This window comes from Corylus avellana, chromosome ca2 (genome assembly GCF_901000735.1).
Source record: "Corylus avellana chromosome ca2, CavTom2PMs-1.0".
NCBI lineage: Eukaryota > Viridiplantae > Streptophyta > Magnoliopsida > Fagales > Betulaceae > Corylus > Corylus avellana.
The window spans coordinates 14,309,606-14,325,582 of NC_081542.1; the positions used below are offsets into that span (position 1 = coordinate 14,309,606).

The 15,977-nt window shown below is 37.1% G+C and overlaps 1 protein-coding gene across 2 annotated transcripts; it reads left to right on the forward strand.

Moving 5' to 3' along the window:
* The first annotated feature begins 3,615 nt into the window (after positions 1-3,615).
* On the forward strand, positions 3,616-11,186 carry LOC132172216 (cysteine-tryptophan domain-containing zinc finger protein 3-like). Of its 2 annotated transcripts, XM_059583679.1 has the most exons (9): positions 3,616-4,037; positions 5,893-7,134; positions 7,213-7,373; positions 8,367-8,527; positions 9,285-9,445; positions 9,796-10,316; positions 10,481-10,576; positions 10,676-10,841; positions 10,926-11,186. In XM_059583679.1, the coding sequence occupies exons 1-3, from the start codon at positions 3,750-3,752 to the stop codon at positions 7,264-7,266; spliced, it is 1,584 nt and encodes a 527-aa protein (XP_059439662.1). In that variant the 5' UTR covers positions 3,616-3,749; the 3' UTR covers positions 7,267-7,373; positions 8,367-8,527; positions 9,285-9,445; positions 9,796-10,316; positions 10,481-10,576; positions 10,676-10,841; positions 10,926-11,186. The 2 variants fall into 2 exon arrangements, with proteins under 2 accessions (XP_059439662.1, XP_059439661.1); XM_059583678.1 differs by having other exon boundaries at positions 9,796-10,576.
* Positions 11,187-15,977: the final 4,791 nt, after the last annotated feature.

The following is a 15,977-nucleotide window of genomic DNA, read 5'->3' on the forward strand; positions in this document are numbered from 1 at the left end:
TTTTTTTTTTTTTTTTTTTTTTTAAAAAAGTGATTCCTGCACGGGCGTGCTACGCACGCCGCGTGCAGTGAATCATGACTTAGATATATAATAGGGTAAAGATATTGACCACGCCTGGCGTGCATCAACAGTGATGCACGCCAGGCACAAAATTTTTTTTTATTATTATTTTATTTTATTATTTTAATTTTTTTGAAAAAAAAAAAAAAAAAAAATTTTGTGCCTGGCGTGCTTCACTGTTGAAGCACGCCAGGCGTGCTCCCAATCACGACTCGAGTATATATATAGCACACAACAGAAAATATATTTTTTTATATACATTTTTCTATATACTTGTATTATTTCTATTTATATTGGTCTAAAAAGATTAATAGGCTTACAAACAAATTTTACAGAAAAAATTTTACAAACTGATGTGGTACAATATAATTAGGTTTTTCAAAATTTAAACTTATCTTATATTCAATCATGTTGTGCAACATCACTTTGTAAAAAAAATTTCTATAAAATTTATTTGTAAGCCTAGCATTCCTTTACATATTCGGCATATAATTCAAACACCAGAACTTTCTAACTTCGGTAAAAAAGAAAAAACAAAAAGGTGGAAGTCGATTGGAACCGGGCCAATACCAGTGGGCCTGTGGGGTACTAACTCGATAGGTTGGCCATCGGGGAAGTATAGCCACGGGTACAAACCATGGCAGCTCTGGTAAAAGCTGTCATGGCCGCCAACAGGGGTGGCGTTTATGGCGTAAACCTCCACCAGTCCGGTACGGGTATGTTTCCCTTACTGACCTCAAGCTTCCCATGGCGAGCCAGCGAGGGCCCTCTAATGCCCCACAGGAACCCAATTGGTCCAACCCCAATCTTCAAAAGCCACCTTTAATGCCCCCGTATTAGGTTACATGCTCACACTACCGAGCTCGGCAATGATCAATTGTTGGCTGCGACTATATGAAGAAAAGATTTTTTTCTTACTTATCCGATGTGGGACCATAAAGACTGGCTACGCTGAAACGATTCGATTATCGCGTCAACACCATCTTCCAAAACAAAAGGCTTCAATCATCGATTTGCTCAACTCAATCTCTCTCTCTACATACATGTGTACAGTGAAATGATAGTTCAGGAGAGCTAGCGTTTTAGTTTCCGATGGTGGGGATGAGCGACTCGGAAATGAGCCGCTCGGCGATGACGTGTCCGGGGACGTACAGCTACGGCCGGGAATTCTCCGGTTATCGACGGACAGAGACGTCATTCCCAGATCCCAAACTGGATTCTCTCGACGGTGCCGCGTTGGTTGGTCGGTCTCTCTACCTCTGCTCTCAAACAGCTGTCCATAACTTCGGCCTCACTAGTAAACATAGTTTATTTCAGTAGCTTTGTTTGGTTGCCTAGAAAACGAAGTAAAAAAAAGAATCGGAAGATTGATTTTTTCAACTTGTTATCATTTATTCAAACTCCAATGTGTATATAAGGAGTTATTGTTACATGTAATTGACATCAATACACATCGTCTGGTACAGAGAGATAACCAGCCTTTCTTCAATATTTCCATTGTCTTACATTACATGTGGTTGTTCTTGAGTGTATGAGAATGGGGTTTTTTAATTAATATGTTCTGTTCTGACGCTCAAGCTAATGTTGCATTCTTAAAATAGTCAGATTATGGTGGTTTTGGAGTGGGTTTTGTATTGACAAGAAGCTGGGTACGTAGTTGCTGGAAGTGAATTTTTCTTGCATGATTGAGTAAAAGATTTAGTAGTTGAAGAACTATACTGAGATGATATATAGCAAGCTGCCAGCTAGTGATCGATTGTGCCTTTGTTTTGTAGTATATATAGACGCTTTGATGGGTAAATGAGTTAAAGATTTTGTATCACATGAAAGTTTAATCAAGGTTGAACTTTTGCTAGTCATCGTGTCATGTGGAATGCCAACACATGGTTCATGACTTAGAATGACTGCTGGAAATTTCTAATGTAATAATTCGAACACTGGAAATTTGATTTTATACATAATTCATGTCCTATAATAGGTCAAGGCAGTGTAATAATTAGTGTTTTAATGTGTATCTTGGTGTAGTAAGTGATTTGATGAAGAGTAGTAGAAGGAAATAGTTGCTGGAAATGTTTATAGTGTAATAATTAATAAGCCATTTGCTGGAAGAGTAGTAGAAGGAAATGCTGCTGGAAATGGTAAACCTATTTGCTTATTGGGGTGCATTTTGTTGCTGGATTTTACACGGTTACTAATAAATATCTTGGACTAAGTTGCACATATATACAAATTAACAAAAAGTTGGAAGTCGACTTGAAGTCGTGAGCCAATGGTACGTGTGATCTGGGAGTACATCGCTGCTCTGATAAGCCAGCGGCATTATTAGGTAGACAGTGGGGTTTCACACCCTCATAGAGCCAACCCAAGCACTCAACCAGGGATCATGGGCCCAACTACCACTAGAGTCAAGTGATGTACGTACCAATGGCGCAACACAAAGCTCCTAAAGCAACCTTGATGCCCCCAAACTGGGTCACAAGCCCGCGCCACCGGACTCGGCAATTCTTACTTATTCGTTGCAACTATATAATGAAAAGATTATTCTCTTATTTATCCGATGTGGGAGCAAATGTTGAAATATTTTTAATATATATATATATATATATATATATTATTTTGTGTCTTTGGAATGATTTAAATGGAATGTTTTAATGGGAATGTTTTAAATTTTATTTTAGAAGCTATGTTTGGTTGCATAGAAAAATAATGGGAAGATTGAATTTTTCAACTTGTTACTTATCAGTCAAGACCAAAACCATAATTTTCGCTCTAGTAAGCTTGATTGAAGTATTTTATTTTATTTTTTTCCTATTCAAAGTTGGGGAAGGGAAAAGGGAAATTACAAGAATACAAACGAAATTGACAGAGAAATCCTAGTAACAGTCGGGAATTGTTCAAATGAATGACCCGGCCTGTTAAACCAACCAAAAGAGTCAAAAGAGGCTGTTATAAATGGCAAAATTTCGTAAACGGAATAAAACCCCATAGGGTTGCCGACATGACCATAAGTGGTCGAAAAAGAAGAACAAAGCCGACCATCAGTAGCCGGAAAGGAGAGGAATAACTCAAAGCTCCAGAAGCCGCCTTAATGCCCCCAACTTGGTCACAAGCCCGCGCAACCAGTCTCGGCACTTTACTTCTTTTTTTGAACGAAAATCTGTAACTTTCATTAATAAAGTATTACGAGCATAAAATTATTATAATACATAGCTACGAGGTTACAAATCATAAAAATGATTCCAAACTCCCGCTAACTCGTGTACATTTACAATGAACAAACAAATCTACTTCGTGCAGATTAGATTTAGGATATGGTCGGGTAGCTCCAATACAAAAATCAAAAATACAGCCATGAGAAATAATCTCACACCAATTTATTCCTCCTCAACCCAACAGTTAGGATACAATTTCTCCTAAACTCGAAAGTCAGGAAACAAATCCCTCTTCAACTCAAAGGCTAAGAGACGCATCGCCACATTGGCAATGTAATTATGTTTGTTGCTACTATATGAAGAAACTATTCTTCTTTTAGTTTTTCGATGTGGGAGCATTTAGGCTGACACGGTTAGATTAGATTATCGCGTTAACACCAACTTCCAAAACGAAAAGGCAAATGCTAAAGGCTTCATCGTCTCTCTCTCTCTACAGTGAAGTGGTAGTTCAGGAGAGCCCTAGGGTTTTAGCTTCCAATGGTGGAGAGGAGGAAGCCTTTGGTGCTCTCTACGACCAAGCTCCTTGTAAGTTCCGTATTGAGTTCGTCGCAACTCGTTGAAGTAGACCGAGTCCGAGTCGTCGCCGGAAACGAGCGGCTCGGCGATGACGTGTCCGGGGACTTAAAGCTACAGGCAGGAATTCTCCGGTTCTCGACGGACAGAGACGTCATTTCGGACCTCAAATTGAATTCCCTCGACGACGCTGCTTTGGTCGGGCTCTCTACCTCTGCTCTCAAACGGCTGTCCATGACTTCGGGCTCACTGGTAAACAAATTTTATTTCAGAAGCTTTGTTTGGTTGCAGAGAAAAAGAAGGAAAATAAAAGAAAAGAATGGGAAGATTGAATTTTTCAACTTGTTACATATCAGTTCCGACGGAAACTATAATTTTACGCTCTAGTAAACTTAATTGAAGCATTTGGTTCGCTGTAGATGTCACTTTTCGCGACAAAAAGAAAAACAATAATTGAAAATTTCCAACTTTTTTGTTATCAAGTAATGCGTCTCTGTACGTATGCGAATTACAACAAAAAAATTGAGATCAATTCGCAATATTATAAGCTCAATGGAACTGCAAACAAACATGAGGTATAATCCTTTGCAAGGGCTTCTAAAATTCTGAAGGATGAAGACGAGGGGACCAAATTCAACTTTCCTGTTGTTGGCTGTGATGTAAGATTTTACCATCTTTGGCATGATTGTGTGGAAACTTTCTTATAAAATACTCCATTTATTGAAGTGTGGTCAACTTATCTGTTGATGGATCATGCTTATGTTATGAAGTTGAACAGTTTCCACTTCATATCTGGTGCATGCATGCTTTCAGAGTTTTGGGTGTTTAAATTAAATAGTCTGTCACTGAGTTGTCAATTAGTGTAAATTATGCTTGACGTATTTTTCCTGTTTGTGATCTTTAGAGTACTTACTTGAGATAAGTACTTGTTATGCCTGTGCTCATCAAAACTACTAAATTCCTTTCATGGGTAGACTCAGGCCTTGTTAAACGTTTTAACATTCTTGATAACTCGGGCCACTACCACTAGTACATATGAGCTTTTTTTTTGGTGATTCTTGTGAATCAGTCTCATCTTTTCTTTCCTTGGCAGTTTGTTTCTATTGTTTCTGATATTACTCTTGATCTCTCTTCCTTTCAAGGTTAAAATCTTAAAATGCTTTCGGCTTTAAAAGTGTCTAGATGTGCTAATTTTCGTGCACATTTTATAGCTAAGAGGGTCACTACCCATCTTGTATTTGGTAGCATTTTCAAAGGATTCCTCATTATCTCTTCCATTCGAATCAAGAATTGGAAAGATCTACTCATGTAACCTCTTTTTTCCTTTTTTTTTTTTAAAAAAAAAAAGCTCATCTGATATGTGGGAGGTTATATTCAATAACTAAATACTGATACACAACAGAGCATATCCTGACAAGATTTTGTTAGCCTTTTCTGAATGACAGGATAACATAAATCCAGTCCCAAAAGAAAACGTAAATCACGAGACTTGGTTATTGTTTTCATTTCTCTTTTTCTTTCCTCGGGAAATTCTCACAAGTTGTATCGTTGCATATCAATGGGCTTCATCTATCAACCAATTGTTTGGGGAACGGAGTTTTCGTCCAAATTGGATCGGAAGAATTTCTTCCAATCAATTAAAAAATTAGTGTCCTTGAATATATGATATACACTTACTTTTTTAATAATAAAGACAAAGTTAAAATAAATTTTATTCAAAACTCATGTGAATCATTGTATATTCATGCAATAAGTAAAACATGTGAGTGTATATATATATATATATATAGCACACAAAAGAGCACTACAATGTGAGACTTTTTTCTACATACTTCTATTATTTCCATTATATTGCTCTAAAAAGTTTATGAGATTTTTTCAGAAAGGAAAATCAAAGGTTTGTTCTATTCGCCTTAAGTTGTTTCTTGAACTGTTGTTGGTCTTAACAAAACAAAACATTCAAGAGTCAAAACTGTTCACGTCCCCATGACATAATTTCTTCAATAGAGGAGATCATGGCATGTCAGGCTTGCAATGGAGCAAAAAAATATCTTTTGCAGTTTTAGGAATGAAGGTTATTAATTATGCTTGAGGTCCCTATTTCCAGGAAGTGAAAGGCTCACCAGTTGAATCAGTTTCTTCATCACCTATGAGAACTTCTAATCGAGAAAAGCTTACATCAGCAAGTAGGGACCTCAAGGGGAAAGATGACCTTCCGGATACTGGTCTCTTTGCCGTAGGTAGTCCAAGAAGATGCTCAGATGCTGAAGATGATGATGGGAGTGATCGATCTGGGACAGCAAGGAAGGACCAAACATTCAATGTGGCTTATCACAGGTCCCTTGGGTCCTCTGAGCTTGACTTTCAAGACAGGGACTTTACTCATGTATCAGATGGTAAAGCTAGAGCTCAGATTGTGCCTTCTTCTAATATTGCAAATGGCCATCTTACAAATGGTGGGGTATATAATTTAGGCCAGGATACTCCATATCCTAGTAAACCACAGTCTTCAAGTCAATGCCATGATGATGAAAGACAGACTGACAGCCATCCTCGTACTAATGAGTCTCGTCCAAGGAAGTCTGGGAAGGGGTCCTCTTCACGGATGAAGGACAAAAACCGGAGTTTTAAAACTGACTTTGATATGGGGAAGGTTAAGATTTCTGATTCTCTCTGTGACCTTCAAGACCACTCTCCTTCCCATGAAGTAAAACCGAGGGATGGTAAAAACCAGTTGCAGGAGAAGTCTGGAATCAAGTCAGATGAAGCTGAGAACAAATATGTCAGTAAGAAAGATCTTGCAGGAAAACTGTCAACTGAGAGTAGCAAAAGAGAGAGCCAGTTAAAGCTTGGAGAGCATGATGGTCCACACATCAAAGTAGAATCTACCTGCCGACCAGATGCATCGTCTACAACAAAGCAAAATCTGCTGCAAGACTGTGATGGTGAAAGATCTTCAAAGAGGTTCCCTTCTGACAAAACTGATCAAGTTGGGCTAATTTCTGGGAGAGGGAAGTCACTACCGCTACCACCGTCTGGAGGACCTCAAATTGAAACACTGAACCGTTGTCCCAGACCAGTTACTGGGTCCCAAAATGGAAATGGAGTAGATAGTTCAGCAGTTGATGCCTCTGAAGGTGATGATGCGTTTAAGCTGCGAAAACAAATAAGAAAGGCTGATCAGCAGAATGGAACTCAACACAGTAGTTCAAGACATCCCACACCGAATGGGCCGAAGGCCAGGGAACTTGATGCCCCTAGTCCTGCTAGAAGAGATTCCTCCAGCCAGGCTGCTAACAATGCTCTGAAAGAAGCTAAAGATCTAAAACACCTGGCTGATCGTCTTAAGGTTTTCACAGTCTCTGCTTGATTTACTGATGGTGCTGTTTGTTCTGCCCTAATTCTTTGCCACTTTTATTTTTTGCAGAACTCTGGGTCAAATCTTGAGAGTACGGGACTTTACTTTGAGGCGGCCCTCTAGTTTCTTTATGGAGCCTATCTGTTGGAGTCTGGGCACTCTGAGAGTTCCAAACATAGTGAGATGATTCAATCGAAGCAAGTGTATAGTAGAACTGCAAAACTATGCGAGTAAGTCAAAATATAAAGCATGGAATTTTGGGGTTTACCTGTTCTGTTCTTGATTCCCTTTGTTTTGTTTTTTTTTTTTTTTTCTCTCTCTTTTTTTTAGTCATTGTTTAAGTAATAAGCAATGTTCACGGCAGGACGTAGAATTCCTGGCACCATGAATATGTAAATGTTTTGCTCATTACTAAATAGTAAATTAAAAGAACTGGTTTGACTTGGGTTAAAGAGGCTGAATGTGCCACATAATGTCATACATTGTAACATCACTTAAAATTTGTCAAAACTGCAGTCCTTGGTGGTTCTCTATCATGGCCATCTCTTTATTAATTCTTAACTTTTTTTATTCCTAAAATGGATTGAGGCTTATGAGTCATGATATTTTAAACCACACCCGTTGCATGTGTGCACCCACTCTGCTGTTTGTGGGTCCATAAAGACTTCAGACCTTACCCAATACAGGGGTATGATGTGAAGTTGTAGGCAATATCTTGGCTTGTAACCAACCTATGGATACTATCTCTCATTTGTTGTGACTTGTATGTGGAGGGCTTTTGGGTCTGAGATCAAAGAGTTCATTTTTTAGTTAAAGGTTAATTTTGGAGATTATAGGAGCCAGTGTTGGGTTCTGGAATGAGAGGACAAGAGATAGGGGGAGGGGGAGAGAGGCTTGAGACTCGTTCTTGGGTTAAGGCTTGAACCTTTGGGATTCATCTTTGTGGTCTTCTTCATTCTTAGTGAAGCTTTCTTAACCATCTTTTCATTTGGTTAAGTTGAATAATGTAAATCTGTAGTGATTGTAACTCTTTCTCATTCTATTTTCTCCCCATTGTTAGAGATATAGCATATAAATTTTTAATTGTCTGGATAATACTGCAGCTATCTGGAACTTGGTTGTCTTAATATTGAAATTGTTCTGGATTTGTTGATCTTTGTAAATTTGAATAAGCATTTGGAGCTATCGTGCCTGTCATTTTGATCATCTGCTGTATGGAATAGGTTTTGTGCCCATGAATATGAGAAATCCAAACACATGGCTGCTGCTGCTCTGGCCTACAAATGCATGGAGGTGGCTTATATGAGGGTAGTTTATTTCTCACATAGTAGTGCAAGTAGAGATCGCCACGAGTTGCAAACTGCTCTACAAATGGTTCCTCCTGGTAATTATAATCTAGTAAAATTGTTGTTTTTCTGTGGGAACAAATTTTTTTTCCTGGGAAATTATTTCATAGTTACTTGTTATGCATTAAAGCTACAATAAGCTCTTCTTAGCATAAAATCCTGAGTTTCCCACAGTTCTAAGTAAATGTCACACACAAGTGAATGCACACATCTAATAATTTGATATAGTTGTATGATGAACCTATGGCAAAAAATTAGAAAATATATATATATATATAAGCAAATAAAATAAAATAAAATAAAATAATTCTGAAAAAAAAAAAAGCAAAAAAATTACCATTTTTCATTTTGGGTCGCTGAAATAGGACATTGCAAAGAAGTGGGTAATTGCAAAATTGAAGCATTAAGGGGACATTTCAAATAGGGTGGTTATTAGAGGAGGCTAAATGTAGTTTCCCCCAAAAAGTTTCAGTGAAAAATCAAATTATATAGAGGCACACGTGTTGGTTATTCTGTTCTGACTGTTTTTGACAAACAATTTTGTTTGGCCTCTCTAATTGGTGGAGTGGTACATGCATTAGTATGCTTGCCTAAAATCCATGTTTAAAAGAAGAGCTTGTGACGAGGCCCACGAGGGTGCCCTTTTTTTGTCATATTAAATGATTTTTTTTTTCGTTCTTTTCCTTTAGAAATTGCCTTTCAGAGTTTATTATATGCCACTGAATTAACACTAAAAGGGGTGTTTACTACTATTCTTGTTGTTATGTGATGTCATTCTTTTGTTGCATCATTCAGGTGAGTCTCCTTCTTCATCTGCCTCTGATCTTGACAACTTAAACAACCCCACCACAGTGGACAAGGTTACCTTATCAAAGGGTGTTAGCTCTCCCTAAGTTGCTGGAAACCATGTCATTGCTGCCCAAAGCCGTCCCAACTTTGTGCGGTTGCTCAGCTTTGTAAGCATATATTAATCCTGTTTGTAAACTTAAATTGTTGCAGAATATTAAGAATAATAATATTATAAACCAACTAGGCTTCAAATGTACATTGTTAGTAGGAGAAGAATATTATATGCAAATGATGCATCTTTCCTCAATACCCTTGATGCAAAAGCATCCTGCTTAATATCTCGCTATATGTGTCTTGGAATGGTTTTTATGTATGGGCAGCACAACTTCCATCCGAACCACATCAAGTTTATAATGTAATCTTACCTATGATACAACAGCTATAATGTCTTACTGAGCTTCTTTTCCATATTATACTCTATTTGTATATGAGCATAATCAAACTTGATGATATGCAGGCACAGGATGTAAATTTTGCAATGGAAGCCTCAAGGAAATCACGAATTGCTTTTGCAGCTACTAATGTAAGCTTAGGTGAGACCAAATGTGGGGAGAGTATCTCTTCCATTAAAAGGGCTCTTGATTTTAACTTCCAAGATGTTGAGGGATGTCTACGTTTGGTACGGCTTGCAATGGAGGCCATTAGCCGTTAAAGAATCAAAAGTGGTTATGGAGACAATTCAACCCTGAGAAGAAATTAATTTTGGTTGGTGTGTCCTGTGTATTAAGCCTTTAAGGAACAAAGAAAAAGAGGCTGACCTGGATCTCTCTGCCACACTGCATGATAGTTCTCGAGAGACTAGTCATCACCAACTTGCAAAGTTAGTGCACTCTATACATTTTTGTGATGCAAGATGAGTAATGGCATCTTGAAATGAACCATTTAAGGGCCGTATCTGCTTTCTGAATTGGACAAGGGACAAATTGAGGAAGTGTGAATCAGTTAAGGTTCTGCCAAAGCGATTCTGCAATTTTTTATGTAAGTGGATATATGATCCTTCAGGATTGTGGTTGAAGATTTAAAAGTTGGGGTGTTTGAATTTTGATACCGAAACTTCAATTGGCCTCATTTTTCATCTAAGGAAGTTATAGTTTTTCTGTCCTCTCAATTTGATGTTTACTTTGGTTGGAGACAACTTGAAGCATGGGGAGCTGCCCCAATGTGCTCGAATTTTGTGATATTGGTTTACCAGCACTGACACTTTAGAGTATAGAGCATAAAAGAAATGGCAGTCTCATGTAGGCAACTTCTTTTACATCAATCTTTTCTTTTCCATCAACCTGTTGTTTCTAATTCTCTGTTTTTGTTCTGACTTTGTGTTTTATGCATATTTGCAGGTGGTCTTCTATAGTTTATATTATTGTAGATGGGAACAATGTTCTCTTTGTTGTTGATAGATACAAGCAGGAATAAGTCAGCCAAAATTATATACAAGAAAGTAATTACAGTAATAACAACCATGCAGCTTTTTGAACTGCATTCATCAAGTGTTTTCCTTTAGAGGTTTGTGGTGCTCTGTTGTGAAAGATTTGCTTTTACTGCTATTCTTCCTTCATTTCTAACTCATTTTATTGTCTTAATTGGCAGTGTCTATATTTGTAAATATGCAAATCATTGATTCGCATTCATATCAAAACAGCTCAAGTTTCTTTTTTCAAAAGGGCTGGAGGCAGTGTAATACCATGCCATCAGCTAGTACATTTGGATCTAACAGTAACAGGTGAAGTTACTCTTTTCACCCCCTAATTAAACTTGATGAAGACATGAAACTTCAATTCATATGTCTATGAAATACTTATTTCCTCCCAATTGATTAGTGTCAAGAGAGTTACTTATTACGGGTTTAAATTGCATTTTTAGTTTTCTTTTTTTAGTATTAATATATAGAAAAATGCTAGACCAATATTTTTTTTAAAACACGTGTCAACATGTGGTTAGAGGGTCTTAATTTTTTTTAATAACTAGCGTGGCTCTAACCACATGCTAACACGTGTTAGCAAGTTATAAAGAGTTATAGGTTGATGGTTTGAATAGGAGACCCCAAGAGCGTGTTCAAAATGCCCCTCTACCACTTTTTCTTTTATGTTGGTATTTACTTGTAACTCTGATACATAAATATTCAGAAAATTATAGCTATTACTTCTTGTGCTCTGCATCTTTTGCAGTTTTAGGAATGAAGGTTATTAATTATGCTTCGTAATGAGAGCCAAAAATAAAATAAAATAAAATAAAAAATCTACAAGTAACAAAAATAGACTTTTTGCCATGAATGAGAAGGACTAACAGTGATCACTATGACTTAAAAAAAATAAAATGGTAACTCATTTTAGACCCTTGAATTATCACGCAACTTGACAAGCCTCTAAACTTCAAAATCTCTCAATTTGAACCCCTGAACTTTCAATTGTAGTTAATTTGAACCACTTCGTCAAATTTAGCTGTTAACTTTTAACGGAAATACCTAAAAATACCATAATATCCATGATTTTCATTTTTATTTATTTATTTTTAATTTGGAATTAAGGGTATAAACATCATTGTCTCACTTTTAACATTTAAAATCTGACGGGGTGGTTTAAATTGACTGCAATTGAAAGTTTAGGGGTTTAAATTAAGAGGTTTTGAAGTTTGGGAGGCTTGTCAAATCGCGTGCTAATTTAAGGGTCTAAAGTAAAATTACCCTCCAAAAAAAAAAAAACCAATAACCACATATCCCGTTTGTGATGATTAATGATAAATGTCTTCTTTATATTTTGTCAAAACTAATTTGACTTTTAAAATTATTATTAAATCAAAATTCAATAATAATTTATCACAAATTCAATAATAATTTTAAGAAAAACATTAATTTTGAAAAATAAAAAACAAATTATGTTTGGTGCAAGTACCACCAATAATTAAGGTTATATCTAGGAAATTTAGCAAGGGAAATGGAAATGGTATTGAGCTGTACAATCAAGCAACATATTTAGCATGATAGGCTTGTCAAATCGCGTGATAATTCAGGAGTCTCAAGTAAAATTACCAAAAAAAAAAAAAAAAAACAATAACCACACATCTTGTCCGCGATGATTAATGATAAATGTCTTCTTTATATTTTCTCAAAACTTGTTTGACTTTTAAAATTATTATTAAATTAAAATTCAATAATAATTTATCACAAATTCAATAATAATTTAAAAAAAAACACATTAATTTTGAAAAATAAAAAACAAATTATGTTTGGTGCAAGTACCACCAATAATTAATGTTATATCTAGGAAATTTAGCAAGAGAAATGGGTATGGTATTGAGCTGTACAATCAAGCAACATATTCAGCATTTAATTTAACACTCGAACTTTCTTTCTTACTTTGGTAAAAGTAGTAAATTTAAAAGAAAAAAAAAAAAAAAAAAACACACACAAAAAGGTGGAAGTCGAATTGGAACTGGCCAATACCAGTAGGCCTGTGGGGGTACCAAACTCGATCGGGAAAGTAAAGCCATGGGTACAAACCATGCAGGCGCTAGTAAAAGCAAGTCATGGCCACCAACAGGGTGGCGTATGGTGTAAACTTCCCCTGGCAAGCCAGCAAGGACCCTCTAAGCCCCATAGGATCCCAATCTCCAAAAACCACCTTTAATGCCCCCATGTCAGGTTACAAGCTCGCACCACCGAGCTCAGCAATGAACGCTTATTGGTTGCGACTATATGAAGAAAAGATTTTTTTCGTACTTATCCGATGCGGGACCATAAAGACTGGTTACGGCTGAAAAATAAAAGGAAAGAAGAATAAAAAGTTAGAAGTCGAGTTGAAGTGGGACAATGGCGGGCTTGCGGCCGGATTGCAGTTCGATGGGGCCATCTGAAAGTACATAACACTGCCATGAGAAATCAGCTTTTCCATAACTCAACCAAACCCGTGGTAGAACTCCACTTCCTTTAGTAGGAAGGCGAGAGAGCACTCTCATGATGAGCTACCAAACTACGACCCTGCAAGTATGCCATTGCCCAACCCAATGTTGCATTCTTAAAACAGTCAGGTTATGGTGGTTTTGGAGTGAGTTTTGTATTGACAAGAAGCTGGCCGTAGTTGCTGGATTTTTCTTGCATGATTGAGTAAAAGATTTCCTAGTTGAAGAATTATACTGAGATGATATATAGCAAGCTTCCAGCTAGTGATTGTGCCTTTGTTTTGTAATAACAATATTTTTCCCATTTAAGTGTTTTTTAAATTGTAATGTCAAACACATTATGTTTTGCAATATTTTTTTAAAATACAGATTATTCTTGCGAAATCATAATCCCAAACACATTCTAAGTTGGTAAACCAAAAAAAAAAAAAAAAATGGAAGTTGACTTGAAGTGGTGAGCCAATGGTTGGTATGCACAGGGTACGTGTGATCTGGGAGTACATTGCTGCTCTGGAAATCCAACGACATTATAAGGTCGACAGTAGAGTTTCACGCCCTCCAAGAGCCAACCCAAGCGCACTCAACCAGATGGGCCCAACTACCCCTAGAGTCAAGTGATGTACGGACCAATGGCGCAACACAAAGCTCCTAAAGCAACCTTGATGCCCCCAAACTGGGTCACAACTCACAAGGGCAATGCTTACTTAGTCGTTGCAATTAATGAAGAGATTATTTTCTCTTAGTTATCCGATGTGGGAACAAAAAGATTGAAAAAAGGTGGAAGTCGAATTGAAGTGGGACCAATATGGTGGGCCTGCGGGGTACCAGCTCGCTAAGCCATCGGGGGGAAGCAACTCAAGGTACATTCCACGCTGCTCTGGTAAGCCAGCGATGCGCCATCAGTGACGTTTAATGGATATAAACATCCCCGGATCGATACGGAAAATCTCCCGTACCAAACTTCCTCCGAAGGTAAGTGAGCCAGCAAAGGCCTTCCTCTAAAGCCCCACAGGCTGAGCATATGGCCCAAATTGAAAACCTTCTAACCACCTTAATGCCCCCATACTGGGTCACAAGCCCACGCTACCAGGCTCGGCAATTATTTTTCTTTGGTTCCGATTATATGAAGAAAATATTATTCTCTTAGTTATCCGATGTGGGAGCATAAAGACTACTTAGGCTGAAACGGTTCCTTATCAGACTGAATTTGAGTCCCTAGCCTCTTGTAGTACAAACTAACATGAAAAAATATATATATGAGAACGTTTAAATAATTAACTTCATGTTTCTCTCATTCCCCAAAATTGGGGGCGTGACATGGATGCTGCGATTGGCATTTCTTTCCATCTCTTATTTATTGGAACTTATCTGCAAGCCCCTCACCACATATAACCACATCCCAGGATGTTGGTGAGAACGATGAGAGATATAAACAATTGTAGAACAAATCTAGTAGGTTTTAAGCACTAAGAAAGGAGGCTTCCATTTAAGAGAAGCAGCAAATGATTCAAGCTGAACTGTATTTTACATTGAATCCCTTAGACTTCGTTTGGTTTGCGGAATTGGTATTCTGTTAAGAAAATAAATAGTTATTACTGAGAATATGAGAGGTTGGAATAAAATAATTATTCTAATTCATTAGTTTGGTAGAAACACATATTTCATAATTATAATTAAACCAAAATTACTAAAAAGCTCATATCATTTCTAATTTTTCTCAAAACTCAAATTAAATAAACAAAAAAAATTGTTGAACGTGTAGGTAGCCGACCACAGCAGGCCCTAGGGTGGCACCACCCCCAAAGGGCCTCGTGGTGGACCAGCAAGGCCCTCTGGAGATGGCACGGCCACCCCCGGTGGCATCGGGGGTGGCTAAGACCACCCTCACATGATCACATCGGGGGTAGCCGTAACCCCTCGAGACTAAATTATAATAATAAAAATAAAAAAAAATAAAAAAAAAATAAAAAAGGAAAACCTTGTGTATTCCCTCATGAATAGCTATACCTCTCATTTTTTTTAGCTCCTATCAAATAAAAGAATGACAATTTCATATAAATAGTTATTCCATTTAAAGGGTCTATTATGCAAACCAAACCCCCCTTCTCTTTGGAGACTGACTATACTCTAATTGATACTCATACTAATAATAGTTATATTTGGGAAAATCAGGAAATTTAGCAAGGAAAATGGGTATTAGTATTGAAGTCAATAAGCTGGATAATCACCATTTAAGGTGTTGATTCAATGGAATAAGAAATTTTTCAAAAATAAGTGCAACTATGATCACGTTTAAATAAAATAGTCACAATTAGTGTAACACCCTATGGATTTATTAAGATGACTAGGAATACTTTGGTATCAGAACAGTTAGATCTAAGGATCCTAAGAAATGGATCTTATTAGAGTTTAAATCTCTAGGATTTGATGCCAGAGCATAGGCTATGATCAATAGAAAGGAAAGATAAGTTCGATAGGTTTAAAGGTTAAGTCAAGCAATCATTCCTGAATTGTCTAGATTATGCCAGTCATTGGCCAACTTGTGGCATAGAAATATAAATGACTGCATGAGTAGAAAGGCTCTGCACTTAGTTTCATTTTTGAGGTATAGCTATGAAATAATAATTTATTCCATTGCGAGAATTATAATCTCTGATGGGTGCAACTATGATCACATTTAAATAAAATAGTCACAATTAGTGTAACACCCTATGGATTTATTAAGATGACTAGGAATACTTTGGT

Bases quoted from the DNA above. Each gene is read 5' to 3' on its own strand.
- LOC132172216 (XM_059583678.1), top strand. From the start codon at position 3,750: ATGGTGGAGAGGAGGAAGCCTTTGGTGCTCTCTACGACCAAGCTCCTT. The intron at 4,038-5,892 runs GTAAACAAATTT...CCCTATTTCCAG, and splicing joins CCATGACTTCGGGCTCACTG to GAAGTGAAAGGCTCACCAGT. The intron at 7,135-7,212 runs GTTTTCACAGTC...TATTTTTTGCAG, and splicing joins ACCTGGCTGATCGTCTTAAG to AACTCTGGGTCAAATCTTGA.